Source organism: Pelodiscus sinensis, chromosome 27 (assembly GCF_052426305.1).
Source record: "Pelodiscus sinensis isolate ZL-2025 chromosome 27, ASM5242630v1, whole genome shotgun sequence".
Lineage (NCBI taxonomy): Eukaryota > Metazoa > Chordata > Testudines > Trionychidae > Pelodiscus > Pelodiscus sinensis.
The window spans coordinates 16,779,718-16,795,513 of NC_143078.1; the positions used below are offsets into that span (position 1 = coordinate 16,779,718).

A 15,796-nucleotide genomic window follows, 5' to 3' on the forward strand; every position below is an offset into this window, starting at 1 on the left:
GAGCGTCTAGATTGGCACGGATGCTGCTATACATACTTCTCCATGGTGAGCAAATGGCATTCAACAAGGTAGTTAGGCCCCACGCAAACACCCACCTAGCATTAGCTATCTCCAGCCTGGAGCTTGAAAACCTACTTTATGCTCCTAGGGTGGGGGTTAGGAGAGAAAGGGCTAAAGCAGCCATCTTCCAGCTAAGATGAGCCAGTGAAGCTTAGTTGCAGCTGGTCTGTATTAGAAAGCTTGCAGTAGCATGACTAAATGGAATTAGTTACATCAGTGCAAATGCTTAATGTAGGTGGTTTTATATGACACATTCAGCCCCCGCGTCAGGCTATATGCAAAGAGAGTTTGATGGTCTTAACTCTATACCTGCTTTATATTGTCTGAACTTTACCAGGGAATAGTTGAGTCCAAGCAGCCGGTGAGTGGCCTCTCATCAAAAATTGCCCATCCCTGGTTTAGATGGAGCCATACTTCTGGAAGAAGCAGATTACCCCTAATCTGGCAAGGTAGTATATGGGCATCTTTTGATGTAGATTGAGACAGAGGAGGCATATCAGAAATCAGGCACACAACCGTTCCAACACGGAAGATGCAACTGTAGCACCTGCTTGCACTATACCTAGCTCACACCCCCAGCTGCTAATTCCCTCCTTCATCTCTCATGTATGTCTCAAGAACAAGAGTCCCACACGCTGTGGATCAACTCATTTATTCCTCTGCATTCTTGATGTGCCAGACTTGTCTTAAACTGCTCAACAGGGAAAGAACAATGGTAGGCTCCCTACAGTAAGCTTCGCTGTTTTGAAAATCATTTCCATTGAAAAGTTCCTCTCCTGGCAATAGAAGATGGCAGTAGGATGGATGGACAGTTAACCAGTCTTCCAGAAGCATGGCTCCACCGAAACCAGGAATGGGCAATTTTTGATGAGGGGCCACTCCAAGATTTTGGAAAGTAGTCAAGGGCCACACTTTTCTATGGAGAGAGTACAGGGTCTGGGATAAGGATGTTAAGAGGTGGATAACTGACCAATCGTGCAGACAATACAATTTGTATCAACTGCACAATTCGTTGATAAGAGGAGGTGCTCTGTAACGGCTTGCACTGGTCCAGGAGCTACCCCCACTGCAACTCTGCAGTTTAAATATAGTAGGAGCTGGGCATGCAGGCAGCCTGGCTCCTACATTTAAACTGCAGAGCTGCTGTGGGGGTAGGCCCCAGACCGGCTTGAGCCAGGACTCCTGCAGCTCTGCATTTCAAATGTAGTAAGAGCCATGTGGCTCCCCCGGCCTGGCTTTTATTACATTTAAAATTAAGAGCCACAGCAGTCCCAGACCAATGCAAGCCAGGACTGAGCCGGGCTTGCTCCGGCCCAGCTCATGCCGGGCACAGCAGCCCTTGTCTGCAGGAGGTCCCAGCTCACAGGAAGGAGGGGGGGCAGGTGGCACCATGAAAACGGTGCTGGGAGAAACTGACTTTTAAGCTGGCTCCCACCAGCACCAGTTCCTCTTCCCACCTTGCTGCTTCTGATACAGAGGCAGCAAAAAGGGGGGAGCAAGTAGTTGGCTCCACTACCTGGTAACTACTCACTCACATTCCTAGTCTGGGACAGAGATTGGGTGCAGAAAGGAGCTCAGGATAGAGGATTGGAGTACAGGAGAGAGTGTAAGGACTGAGAGGGAGTTTGGTGAAGGAGGTTGTAACTTGGGGCAGGGATTGGGGTGCAGGATCTAGAATGGAGTATGGGTGCTAGGGATGTAAAATCCCATTTAACTGGTTATCTGCTGTGCTGTAGTGGCCCTCCTCCTCCCCCCACTGCAGACAGGGGCTGCTCCAGCCATCAGAGCAGACCCTGCATGCGGGGGGCACCCAGGCTCTCCACAGACAGTGGCTGCTCTGCTGGAACAACTTCAGATACCAGTGCAGCCCCTGGGTGATGCTTACCAGTTAACCTTTCACATCCCTAATAGGTGCGGGGGAGGATTTGGCCTGGGGGTGGGGTGTAGGAGGAAGGTCTGAGGAGTTGTGACTTGGGTGGGAGGAGGTGCAGAGGGGTTTGGTGGTGACCTGGAGAAGGGAGTTGGCATATGGGACGGAATCAGGTATCAGAGGCAAGCTTTGGAAAGAATGCACTTACCTAGGCTGCTCCCACCCAGCAGCCCAGTGGGACCCTCAGGCAGGCTTCCTGCCTGCTGTAGCTCCAGGAAACTCAAAGCAGCTGGCTGCTCTATGTGCCTCTCTGCACCACTTGACAAGAAGGAGGAAGAGGCTTTGTGCACTATCACCACTCCCAGCACAATCTCTCAACTTCTATTGGCTGGTTTCCCAGCTCATGGTGCACAGAGGCACAAGGACCAGCCAACTGCTTTAAGCAGCCTGGGGCAGCTCCCTGCCTGAGGGTCTAGGGAAGGTGGGGGCAATGGGCTGGATTCAAAGATGTGAACCACAATAGCAAAAGGTGTGAAGCCCATCAACCCTCATTCACTTCACTGCAGTGTTAACCTCCAACAGCACTTGCGCATGCCCCTGAGCACATCAGAGCTGGCACGTCTATGCTAATGCTACCGCTACCCACACAGGTGAGTTCTGACTAGCTCAGCCTGTGAGTGAAAGCTAGGATGAACATATTCTGCCACTCACTAAGCTGTCTGTCCTGGGGCTGAGAGCAGCACAGTGACAGCACTTGTGCATGCCCCTGAGCACCATAACTGTCAATCCAAAACGTAGACCAGATCTTGCAGGTTTGTCACAGAACTTCCCTTTCAGGAGTCAGGCCTGACTCAATTCCCTGCTCGGGTAGGGGAAGAGGAGGGTTTGAATAGGGGGTCTACCTCAGCAGCTTATCCAAAACTCTGGACCATTGGTATTCTGCTGGGCAGTCTCCTTCAACCTCTGAAGCTACTGGCTGTGTCTACATTGGCAAGATTTAGTGGAAAAGCGGACGCTTTTGCACAAAATCTTGCCGCCTGTCTACACTGGCCGCGAGTATTTGCACAAGAACACTGACGTTCTACTGTATGAAATCAGTGCTTCTTGCGCAAATACTCTGACGCGCCCACTCAGGGATAAGTCCTCTTGCACAAGTGTTCTTACACAAGAGGCCATTGTATACAGGTAACATCAATTTCTTGTGCAAGAAAGCCTGATGGGTAAAATGGCCATCGGAGCTTTCTTGCGCAAGAGAGCGTCTACGCTGGCACGGATGCTTTTGTGCAAAAGCAAATCTTTTGCGCAAAGGCACATGCCAGTATAGAGACACTCTTACTCAAATACTCTAATACAAAAACTCTTACGTTTAGAGTATTTGCGCTAAATCTTGGCAGTCTAGACGTAGCCACTCTGTTTTGGATACTAAAATGTGACTGGAGAACAGGGACTGGACTTTGGCTTTTTCCTGAACTAGAGTCACTCTCGCTCTCACCCAAAAACAACTTTAATTAGTTAGCAACAGTGGCCAGTCCCAAGAGAAGAGACTGAGGGAGCCTATTATATTTTTGTGATATGGGGTCATGGCATAAGCCAGAAGTGCAGAACCTTTTTCGGTGCGTGGGGATCACTGACCCCAAGTAAAATCAATTGGGATCCACACACAAATGAAAAAGAAAAAGACAAAACTCGGTGGCCTGGGCCCCAGTTGAGAAGTAGAATAAAAACCACACTCCCCTAAAGCGCCAGCCCTGGGGAGTGTGGGAGTAACTAAGACTCAGGGTTTACCCAGATTAATTCTTGTGGGAACCAAGGCCAAAAATGAGAGGTTCAGTGTAGGGATATTAGGTAGAATGTAATTGAATAGTCATGCAACCACATCAAATGTTAGCAGTTACACAACTATTCGATAGTCCCCAGGGTGGGGCCAGCAACCAATGCACTCCTGGCACCACTCCCAGGTAGCTCCCTGCCACTCCAGACTGTTGCCTCTTGATTAGGGGCAGCAGTGTGGGTTGGCAGGTGGGATCCAATCTGCAAAGGAAGCCGATTTAAAAACCACCTTCTCATGCAGACTGCCTCTCACCCGATACAGAGGCAGCCATGCAGGGTGGCATTAACCCCTGTCTGTGGGGTGCGCCGACCCCACCATCAGATGGAGGCTGCTGCTGCAACAGCTTCTGTCCACGGCAGGGTGCGTGGCTCACAGTGAACAGAGATTGCTCTGTGGGATGCCAGAGCAGCCTTGTCCACAGGAAGCTCAGACCCCTTGCAGACAGAGGCTGCTTGCAGGCAACTTTCCCTCCCTGCCTCTGTGGAGAGGGGCAGTGCCAGGCAGCTCCATAGAGCCAGTATGAGGCAATTTTTAATACAGCTCCGGCTCCTGCCTGCCTCTGTAGGAGGCAGCAAGCAGGGTGGCGGGGAGAGCAGGTGAGTCCATGGAACCGGCACACAGAGACAGCAAGTTTGAAAGCTGGCTCTTGGTGCTCATTTGATCCTGCCTGCCCCCTTCGCCCTCTGCACTGCTGCCTATCAGAGGTAGCAGCATGGGGGGGGGGGGAGGGGAAGTGAGAAAGGCAGATCCAGTGCCCATGGATTACCTATGGGCACCAGCTCCCACCTCTCTCCCTTGCTGCCTCGGATATAAGCAGCATGGAACTGAAATGTGTGTAGTTAACAGGATTGATAAAACCAGGATTATCAGTTAATCGTGTGGTCATCTACATAGTCACACCCCTAGTTCAGTGTGTGGGAGCTGCCTAGGAGCAGGCTGCAGGGAGCAGGAGCAGGCTGGGGTGTAGGGCCTGGGAGGAAGCAGGAGAATGGGGGGGGGGGGAGTTGTAGGCACATCAGCTTGCACAGCTGGGGAGGGGAAGCTGCCCAGGCGTCTCCCCAACCCCCTCGCCAAGCCGCCCCGGGCTCAGATCAGAATCGCCTGGCTACTCACGGGCCGGGGGCTCGGGCCAGCGCGGACCCGCCCCGCGGCCTCGTCTATCTGATCGACTCATCACGTCTGAGCGCCGGCGGCGGCCTGCGAGCTCCGCTCCCCGCACAGCGCCCGCGGGCTTCGCGGGAGGCTCCTCTCATCTCGGCCCGGGCGCCGCCCGGCCCGGCCCGATCGAATAAGATCAACGTGTAGGCGAGATGGCAGCAGGGCCGCACACGCCCCCCCCCCACGCACACACACGCGCCCTTGCACGCCCCCCCCCGCGCACACCCCGCACTCGCTCCTCATCCGCTCCCCTGCTGGGCGCGACGCGGCGCGTCACTCCCTTTTATACACCCTGAGCCGCACTGCATCATGGGAACGCCAACTTCCGCCATAGAGCTCTCCCGGAACGGGCCGCGCCGGCCTCGGGCGCCCTCCTGCGTGTGGAGGATTCCCCGCAACTCTCCTCTCGGGAGCGCAGCTTCTCGCCGCTAGGCCCTCTGATCTGGAATCGGGCTCGGCATCGCCAGCAAACAGCCTCATGTAACCACGGGTCTGAACAGGAATCATCTGGAGAAAAGTTTATTTTTGCCCGAGGGGAGATTTTCACACCCTAGGAGGCTTGTAAACATTCCTTTGGCTCCCCCCACTGCAGAGCGGGCAGCACTCAGCACCTGTCAGGATGGGCAAAGTCCACAGCGGCTGGGACAGCGCACTTGTGTGAAAGTCTCTTGTGTTAGAGGCACTGCCAGAAAACGTGAGCTACACAAACACAAACGTGAGCTAGATCAACTCCCAGTATATGCAGGCAGGCCCGTGAAAGTCCCTCTCCCCCAGGGAGTGGATTTTTCACCCACCATATATTTCTGTGATTTACAATCTAACCTGATAAACGTTATCTGACCTGTTAGTTTCCTTGGCTCATAACTTCCAGAGCTTGTGTGATTTTTGTTTTTGTCTGGGCAGAGTAGATAACACCATATGCAGGCACACACATCTCCAGACTAGCACAATCCAGTGACATCAATTACTCTCATCTGTGCAGGCCGGAACAAACTGCTGTAACGTGCTAACTCACTGCCATGCTTGTAGCAGGGTCTGGAAACATGCTAATTTTGATAGCATAGAAGGGACATAATTTAGGGTAGGTCTACACAGCACTCTTATTTTGAAATAAGCTGTTTTTGATTTTTTTTTCTGAAATAGCTTATTTCAAAATAACACATCTACACTACAGGGAAGCCTCAAAATTAGTCTCAGGCAGGCTTCCCTAATATAGGGGTGTACTACCTCAAATTAGCATCCCAGGAGGCACTGGGGAGTAATTATTTTGAATGGGCCTGGGGAGGAGCTATTTGAAAATAGCAGCAGTGGAGTGTCCACACTACTGCTATTCCAAAATAGCTATTTCTGAATAAGCATTATTCCTTGTGGAATAATATTTACAGATTTGAAATAATTTCAAAATAACTACAGTTATTTTGAAATAACTGTGGTGTGTAGATGCACCTAATGTTGGTTGGTGGGTTAAGTATGTGAGAGATTTTAAGGCCAGAAGGGACCAGCACGCTATGAAGTTAAGCTTTAAAACAGGGGATGGTGAACCTTTTATGAACTGGACGCCACTGGAAGACATGTGCAAAACGCCTCACTGGCAGGCATTCCAACTGAAAAGCAGGAGGGGGGAGGGGGAAAGATACCTCACTCACGCAATTTGGGGCACCAGGATTCCCTTGATGCTTCAGCCCCACTAGGAGACGGGGTGGAGGGGAGGGTGGGAGAGTGACAAAAAACTCAGGGCTTTCCCTTGAGCATTGTCTAGACCACCCTCATGGATTTCTAGCTAATCTGCTCTTAAGTATTTCCAGAGATGGAGATCCCACAACCTCCCTAGGCAATTTATTCCAGTTTTTAACCACACTTACGGTTAGGAAGTTTTTCTAATGTCCCCCCTTGCTGCAGTTTAAGTTAAGCTTCTTGTCCTATCCCTCAGAGGCCATGAAGAACAATTTTTCTCCCTCCTCCTTGTGACACCCTTTTAGATACTTGAAAACCTCTATCATGTTCCCTCTCAGTGTTCTCCTTTCTAAACAAGCCCAATTGTTTCAGTCTTCCCTCATAGATCATGTTCTCTAGAACTTTAATAATTCTTGTTGCTCTTCTCTAGACCTACTCCAAATCTTTCTTGAAATGTGCTCAGAACTGGTCACAATACTCCAATTGAGGCCTAAACAGCGCAGAATAGAGCAGAAGAATGACTTCGCATGTCTTGCTCACAACATTCTTGTTAATACATCCCAGAATCATGTTTGCTTTTTTTGTAACAGTGTCCTACTGTCAAATCCATACTACACCACTTTATAGGAGGAGTGAGAAAAAATACATTATGGATTACGAGGTGTCCAGATATTTAGGTCGGCAGTAGGAATGTTAAATATTGGTTAAATGAACAATCAAGTAATCTCTTTAAATTGTATTGGTTAGTTGACTATTCTATAGTCCCCAGTGTGGGGTGCCAGGTGGGAGCTGGTTTGCAAGGGGAGCCAGTTTGTGCTCCTGCTTCTGAGAAAGAGGCAGCAGTGCAGGGTGGCAGCAGTCTCTGTCTAGGAGAGATCTGAGATCCCGGACCTGGTGCAAGCCAGGACTGAGCCAGGCTGCCTGCCCGCCGGGTTCCTAATACACTTTAAATGCAGACCCACAGCAGGGATAGGTCCCAGACCTGGTGCAAGCCAGGACTGAACCAGGCTGCTGATCAGCCTGCTAAAAATTGTACTGGAAGGGAGAGGAAAATGCATATAGTCTATAGCATTAACCTGTAAGCTTTTGCTTATCGGTTAATCAACTATACTATTACATCCCTAGTCTTCAGGCACTAAAAGAATGATAGTGAACAACGTTACACCATCTTTAGCTTTCACCCAGTCCCTCAGAACAGTAACTTCAATGACTGATACCCTCCCCTAGCACTTGTTGGTACTGGGCACGGATTCAGATGAGCCCCTGTATACAAAGGACTGTTTCAACTGGGCTTTCCTCATGGCTATTGTGGGAAAAAGGGTTATAAAGTTCCATTTACACAAGCTTTCATAAGAGCTACATTGATTCCTCATCATCACACATCTGAGAATGTTTAATAGGGAAGTGTTGTACCGTTGACTGAGTGTTAATTAATCGAACAACTGCTTTTTAAGGGTGTGTGTCGCTAGGCTTAAGACAAAGTGATACAACTAAAAATGCCAATTGCTTTCCTACTAGTTCTAAAACTCCACTGCTCTGGAAATTAGAAGCTAAATAGACAGACAACCATTTGCAACACCAAATCCCTGAGCTGCCCTCCCAGATCTTGTTAGCACATGGTTAACTAAACCCATTCATATTTCTGCCAACCCTAGTGAAACAGGCACACAAATCAGGTAGCACATAAAAAAGCTCCTTATTTTACTGAGACCTAATCCAAAGCCTATGCAAGTCAATGGAAAGATTCCCATTGACTCCAATGGATGCTGACCCTTAAAGGCAGAGTGAGGCTGGGAAGCCTTTGCTAAATGAAAATGGACAAAGTCAGTAGGGAAAAGACATTTTATTGGCAAGTTTTTAATTCAGAATTTTATAAACAATGGAGAATTTAAAAAACTAAGCTAAAAAGAAAAGTAGTTGAGTGATCCCTTCACTGGAACCACTGTAGGGTGATTGATTCCTACATTTCAGTCGGGGTGTGTAGAAGCTAGAGAGAAAAGCTCAAGAAAGGTTAAAAAACAAACTGAGAAGACAAGCTCATCAGAGATGGAAATAAAATACAGAATAAAATCAGTGAATGAGGCCTTTGGTTTTAACACTTTCCAGAAACACAAGCTGTGATGTTAAAATGTGACAGTTTACTACAGCCGCTCCCCAAGTTACGACCACCTCCACTTACGACCATCCACACTTACAACCAAAGCAGTTGTAAATGCAGATCTGAGTTACAAACGGCGATCCACACTTACGAACAGCACAGTCGCCATGTAACTCTACAGCATCCGATTTACGAACACTTTGAGTTATAGACCAAGTGTTGGTCCATAACTTGTTCGTAACTCGGAAAGCGGCTGTATTAAATTATAGTTACACAGTAGTCCCACCCCCTCCTTCCAAACATCAAGGCTTGTGCCAGCTTCTAAACTACTTTCATCTGTGACATCATTCAAGGACAAGGTTGATTTGTACAGTACATCAGGGACCCAGATGAGCAAGCACTTTCCTAATCACCTCTATCTTGTGCTACATTTACACTATTGTAACACACTGCTATCTGTGAACAGTGATTTGCTGTCCCCTGCAATCCAGATCTACTTTCTACTTTAAAACTTACTTGTATGAATATAAAAGGTAGTATTCAGGATCATTTTAGATGGGTTTCATTTTTTTACCTATTGAGAAGTTTCAGCTGAAGTCTGTGCTTTTAGGAAATCATCTCTCTAGTCTTAGACCCCCAATACACATTGCCTTAACAACTATCATTAGAGTCAACTCCAGCTCCCCCTTCCCTGCTATTCTTTGCACTTATTGGGACAAAGAAATTCTCTCTAAAATAACTTAAATGCAGTCCATTCCTATTTTCTGCCAAACTGAAAATGTTATCTATTTTTGTTAGGCCTAAATAATTAACCATGAAATAAAACAGATTTCTTTTAAGCAAAAGAAAGGGAAAGAGGGTTTGATCTGTATACATCCATACATTATGTGATCTTTGCTAATTACTTCATAAAGGGCTAGGAAAATAAACGTCATCTCATTCTGCTAAAAGTAGAGAAAACTTGGAGCCACTGTGAAAAGCAGATGTCCCTCTCTTGGTTTGGAAAATACTTGGTAATTGGGGCATTTCCTCTCGGCATTGCCAAACTGTGCTCTGCCCATTCCTTTTAAGAGATTAAATATTGACCTGTCTCTTTGCCTCAAGTATGTCCTCCTTTTCAGCAGGTTCTCTCAAGCAGGTTTGTGTGTCTGAAGCCTTGGGACTCATTTTAGGAGCAGAACATAAAAAGCCATCACAATGCAGGATATAGCAACTGCTGCATGAAGTCTGGTGCCAATTACTGCAGCTGAAAGAAAAGGAAGACACTAAGCACCTGCAGCACACATTCTCAGGAGGACAGTCACTCAGGAGCACATCGCCTCTAAGGGTACGTCTAAACTACATGGCTCCGTCGACGGAGCCATGTAGATTTATTTTCTTGGCAAAGGGAAATGAAACCACGATTTAAATAATTGCAGCTTCATTTAAATTTACATGGCTGCCCCGCTGAGCCCACAAACAGCTGATCGTCAGCTCAGCACGCAAGTCTGGACGTTCCTCTGCTGACATGAAAGCCCTTTATCGACATCCCCTGTAAACCTCATCCTACAAGGCATAACGGGGAGGTTGATAAAGTGCTTTCATGTCGGCAGGGGAGCATCCAGATTAGCGCGCTGAGCCGACAAACAGGTGATCAGCTGTTTGTCAGCTCAGCACGGCAGCCATGTAATTTAAATGAAGCTGTGATTATTTAAATCGCGTCTTCATTTCCCTTTGCCGTTCAGCCTAATCTACATGGCTCCATCGACAGAGGCATGTAGTCTAGACACATCCTAAGGCTACGTCTAGACTGCAAGCCCCTTTCGAAAAAGCCTCTTTTGAAAAAGAGCATCTAGACTGCAAGCAGTACTTTCGAAAAAGCAAGCCACTTTTTCGAAAGAAAGCAGTGAGTGAGTCTGGATGTTCTCTTTCGAAAAAGCCCTGTTGGCATTCAAGAACGCCTTCTTTCGAAAGAGCCCTCTAGAAAAAAGGCGTTCTTCCTCGGGCAATGAGGTTTATCGCCGTCAAAAGAAAAGCCGCGTTCTTCCGATTTAATTTTGAAAGAACGCGGCTGCAGTCTAGACGCAGGGTGAAGTTTTTTTGAAAAACCCCCCCGAGTCTGGACACAGTGACACTCCCGATGGCTTAGTGAGGAAACAGGCAAGTGGCCTCAGAAAGAAAAGGTCGATGAGTCAGGAGCCGCCGCAGGTCCCCACCCCTGCCCCGTCCCAGGGCCCTCGCCTGGCTCCCCCTGGGAAAGGAGCCCCCGGGGCCCGCCTGGGCCTCACCTTTGTAGAACACGCCCCAGACGCCGCGCTTCTCCGACAGCAGCCAGGCCTTGAGCCGCGGCACCTTCCGCAGGTAGGCGCAGGTGCAGACGAAGAGCAGGCCGAGCACCAGCACCCCGTCCAGCGAGTAGGCTGCGGGGCGAGCAGAGCGGCGCGTCACCGGCTGCCGGCCCGGCCCCCGCCCCGCCCCCTCCTCAGAACCGGGGTCGCGCAACCCCCCCCCTCAGGACCCGGGGCCGCGCCCGCCCCGCCCCCTCAGAACCCGGGGCCGCGCCCGCTCCGCCCCCTCCCCTCAGAACCCGGGGCCGGGGCCGCGCCCGCCCCGCCCCCTCAGAACCCGGGGCCGCGCCCGCTCCGCCCCCTCCCCTCAGAACCCGGGGCCGCGCCCGCCCCCTCCCCTCCCCTCAGGACCCGGGGCCGCACCCCCCTCAGAACCCGGGGCCGCGCCCGCCCCTCACCGTTGGTCATGGCGGCGCCGCGAGGCGGTGGGGGAGGGGTGACCACTTCGGAGTCCCGGCCGGCTCCGGCTCCGCATCTCACACCGGGAAGCCCCGGTCCTCTCTGCGCATGCGCTGCGAGGAGAACGCTCGCGGCCAACGCGACAGCCGGAAAGGCCAGACCGAGCCGACCGAGCTCAGACAGCCCGAACCAGGCGCAATCAGTGGAAGACCGAGCCGCCCGGCGACGCCAATCAAATGGCTTCGGGTAGGGGGTGGGCGAAAGGGCCTCCAAGCGGGTTGGAACGGCCCGCGGAGGCCAGGGGAGCGCGTGAAGTCTCCTCCCACCCTGCCCCCTGTTGGCAGTAGGGTTGCCAGATACTTTCACAGAAAATACCGAACGTGGGGGGGAGGAAATTGGTTGAGACCCCAAAAAACCCAAAAAACCAGCCACACCAAAAAAAAAGTCGCTGGCCAATACTGGACACCTGGCAACCCTACTTGGCAGGGGGCAGGGGAGCGGTGGTTAGAAATGCCGCGTGCCCCCAGCCAGGCATAAGGATACGTCACACTCCCCCAACCCGACTGACCTGGCAGCGCAGAGCTGGGAAGTCTCCTGCCCTGCAAGGGGTTCTGCGCTTCTCAGCGCCTCGCGCTCCTTGCTAATCGGGGGCAGCGCAGGAGGCGACGGCGAGCTCCCTGCCTGGGGTCACCGTACGCCCGGACACGTCCTCCTTCTTGATCTTTCCATTTCCAGACGGCCGGGTTTTAAATATCTACAAATGTCCGGGATTTTGCCCTGCTCAACCAGTGACAGACCGGGCGCTTCCCCTCTCTGCTGAGTGCATGCTCCCTAGTCCTGCTACAGCCTCCCTGAAAGAAGTTTCGCCTTTTCGCGGCCGGTGGACTCAGCAAGGTTTCCTTAGCAGCGACTCGTCACTTAGTTATGGGCCAAGGCCCGCTCCCCCAGCCCTGGAGCCTCCAAATGCCACAGGGAGGAGAGCTCCAGGCTCCCAGCTGTACCTCAGAGACTGCCACCCCCCAAAGACCTGATCTCCGCAGTCCCCAGAGCCCTGTAAATACACCCATGGACCCAAGTCCCGCAGAGCCTCTTTAAACCCCCTCCACACCGGACCCCTGTCCTGCCACCCCGAGTCCCACCAGCACCTCCTGGGCTTGAACTGCACATCCTCACCAGAGCCATGCAAACACTGTATCATTAAAAACCCCACATTTCTCCTGAGCCCTGCGTGCGCCCCCATTGACATGCACCCTGCCAAGTTCTACAATGCCTCTCGAGCTCTGGAACCCTGCATCCCCCTCCAGAGGTAGGACGGGTTACCGGGGGGAAGAGAGGGCGCTCAGGATAGCCTACTGAAGGCAGGGGGCCCAGGGCAGTTTACCAGAGGTGGGGCTCAGAGCAAGTTACCAGAGGTGGGGGTAAGTAGTACACAGTAGATTACAGTATATTACACGGGTGGCCAACCCGTGGCTCATGAGCCGCATGTGGCTCTTCAAAGAAAAAATTATGGCTCCTGCACTAGCACCTGCAGCTCAGAAAGGGACAGCATGTTTCTGTCTGCATGGGATGCTGGTGCAGATTTCAAAATAGCCACCTTAAAAGGGCAATGCCTGCTCTGCTCTGCTCTGCTCTTAAAAGGGCGGTGGTTGGGACTTTTTTTTTTTTTGCTCAACAACTATTTCCCCTTGGCCCTTTGCGCTGCATCCACCACTATTTTGGCTCTTCGTCTGTAAGGGGTTGGCCACCCTGGTATATTACATACTCACCGGCTACGTCTAAACTGGCATGATTTTCCGCAAATGCTTTTAACGGAAAAGTTTTTCAGTTAAAAGCATTTGTGGAAAAGAGCATCTAGATTGGCACGGACGCTTTAGCGCAAAAGCACTTTTTGCGGATAAGCATCCGTGCCAATCTAGACGCAGTTTTGCGCAAGAAAGCCCCGATCGCCATTTTCGCCATTGGGGCTTTTTTGCGCAAAACGGTTCTCAGTTGTCTACACTGGCCCTCTTGCACAAAAGCATTTGCGCAAGAGGGCTTTTTCCCGAACAGGAGAGTCATTGCATTTGCGGAAGAACACTGACAATCTTACATTAGATCGTCAGTGTTCTTGCGCAAATTCAAAGCGGCCAGTGTAGACAGCTGGCAAGTTTTTCCGCAAAAGCAACTGCTTTTGCAGAAAAACTTGCCAGTCTAGACGCAGCCACATTGTATACTCACCGTTACTCGTATATGCACACTTTGTGTCCATGTGTACACATAAATACAACGTGAGTTGGTAGATATAGATACACTTCCTCTCAGGAGTGTTCTCTTTTTTGGAAGTTCAAATATGGTAACCCTGCCCCCACCCCCAGGCCAAATAGGGAGCAAGATACTTCGCATGCTCATCCTCCCCCAAGTCCTGATTGACCTGGGGGGTGGCATGAAGTCTCCTGCCACTACCAAGTGCATGGGTGCCTTAAAGGACACTCTGTGGGGTGCAAAGACTTTATGTTTACCCCCAGACCAATCAGCTTATGTGAGGAAGTACGGAAGTGTTCTGGCCTCCCACTTCCACCTGAGGCCCTGCTACTTGCGGGGCAGCTCGGGGCCACTTCAAACATTTCTGAAGTGGCCCCTGACATTTTCGAAGTGGACCCTGTCAAAAATTATTGTCCACCTCTGGTTTAGGAGCTCCTGGACTTTAGGGACCATGTACAGGCTTTGGAGACCATGGTGGCTGAACTGGAAGAATTAAAGGAGGCAGCTAGATGAGACTTTCCAGAACACTGTAGAGCAGTTCCACCTCCAGTGAGACCACCTTTGTGCTATTGAGGAGGGTTTAAAGGACCTTCCCCCAGCTCACAGGGAGGATCCAAAGAGCCCTAGACTCCAAGGCTACGTTTATACTGCAAGGTTTTTACACAAAAACAGCTGTTTTTGTGCAAAAAGCCGTGGAGCGTCCACATCTCAAATGCACTTTTGTGCAAGTAAATCAACAGTTAAATGGCAGAAGAGAGGGCTTTTGCAGGTAAACCTTTTACAAGGCATAACTCCTTTTTGTGCTACAGCTATTGCACAAAAAGGCAAGTGTGAATGCTCCTATGGGAAAAAGCACTGGTGCACTGATGGCCAGTTTGTGAATGCCTATCAGCACTTTCTCGTGCAAGACTGTCCATGAAGTGTGACTGCTCTCTTGAGGTGTAGATGTGCTCTTGCACAAGAAGGCTTTTGCGCAAGAGTTTTTGTAGAGCATGTGCTTTTGTGCAAGAGAGCATCCACACTGCATGGACACTCGTGCACAAGAAAGCTCTGATTGGCATTCACAGAATGGCCATCAGAACACCTGTGCTTTTTGCCATAGGGGTTTCTTGTGCAAGAAGCATCCATACTTGCCTTTTTGTGCAAGAACTCTTGAACAAAAGGGAGTTATGCCTATGGCGGAAAAAGCCTTCTGTTCTGCCATTTTACTCTTGATTTCCCTGTGCAAAAGCATATTTGAGGTGTGGACACTCCACGGGTTTTTGCGCAAAAACCTTGCAGTGTAGACATAGTCTGACTATCCTTGAGCCAGACACCACCCCTCCTGGCCCTGCAGCCTACTGGGAGTGGTAGAAACAAAAATTGGCCAGGGGGCAATGTTTGAGGTAAATGCAGCAAACCAGGGGACAGCAGCAGTGGGGGAAGGGGTAGGAAAGATGAGGGAGAGGAGGCAAAGGCATGGGGGGAGGAGAAAGAGAAAGAAGGGGAGTAAGGGAGGAGGAGGGGGGAATCAGGAAAAAGAGTTAAGAGGACGAAGTGGAAGGGGAACAGGTGTTGTGCTTAAAAGAAACACCCAGGATCTTTTTCAGAGGGATAAGGCAACACACCACATTTATTGAACATACATAGATATTTATCATATGCATATGATACATTGCACTCACACACACACACACACACACACACACGCACACGCACACGCACACGCACAAGCATGCTCCGTCTTGTTGTTACCAAAAGTTGCTCCCCCTAACTGCACTGGCCAGGTGAGTTAGATGGGGGAGGGGTGGAGCCGGGCTTCTGCGGATCCGGATTGATGCTCCCATGTTGACAAGACAAAAATCCGGGGTCCCTCTGCAAGATGCCTCCTATTTATCCCTCTCATGCAGACAATTAGTCATCACCTCGCCTTTCTTAATGCTGCTTCAAAGAGAGTCCTTCCAAGGGCAGGAACTTGCTGCTTGACTCCCAAGACTGTATGTCCAGTCTTCTTAATGAGCTCACTTTCCAGGTATTGTCTTGGATCTGCCTCCCAGACCTTCTCCTCCCTTGCAACTGCTGCTGAAGGTGCTCACCTTTCATTCTCCATTCACACCTCATTCATTTCAACAGGGCAATCAAGGAAAGGGGAGAGCTCA

The 15,796-nt window shown here is 50.5% G+C and overlaps 1 protein-coding gene and 1 non-coding gene across 2 annotated transcripts; both read right to left on the reverse strand.

Annotated features, from left to right (window-relative positions):
* Positions 1-4,847: 4,847 nt before the first annotated feature.
* Positions 4,848-5,236, reverse strand: LOC142820916 (small Cajal body-specific RNA 2). The gene has a single exon (XR_012897934.2).
* On the reverse strand, positions 4,848-11,580 carry TMEM167B (transmembrane protein 167B). The gene is made up of 3 exons (XM_075910560.2): positions 11,417-11,580; positions 10,959-11,090; positions 4,848-9,937 (listed from the first exon to the last, which is right to left on the reverse strand). The coding sequence occupies exons 1-3, from the start codon at positions 11,424-11,426 to the stop codon at positions 9,855-9,857; spliced, it is 225 nt and encodes a 74-aa protein (XP_075766675.1). The 5' UTR covers positions 11,427-11,580; the 3' UTR covers positions 4,848-9,854.
* Positions 11,581-15,796: the final 4,216 nt, after the last annotated feature.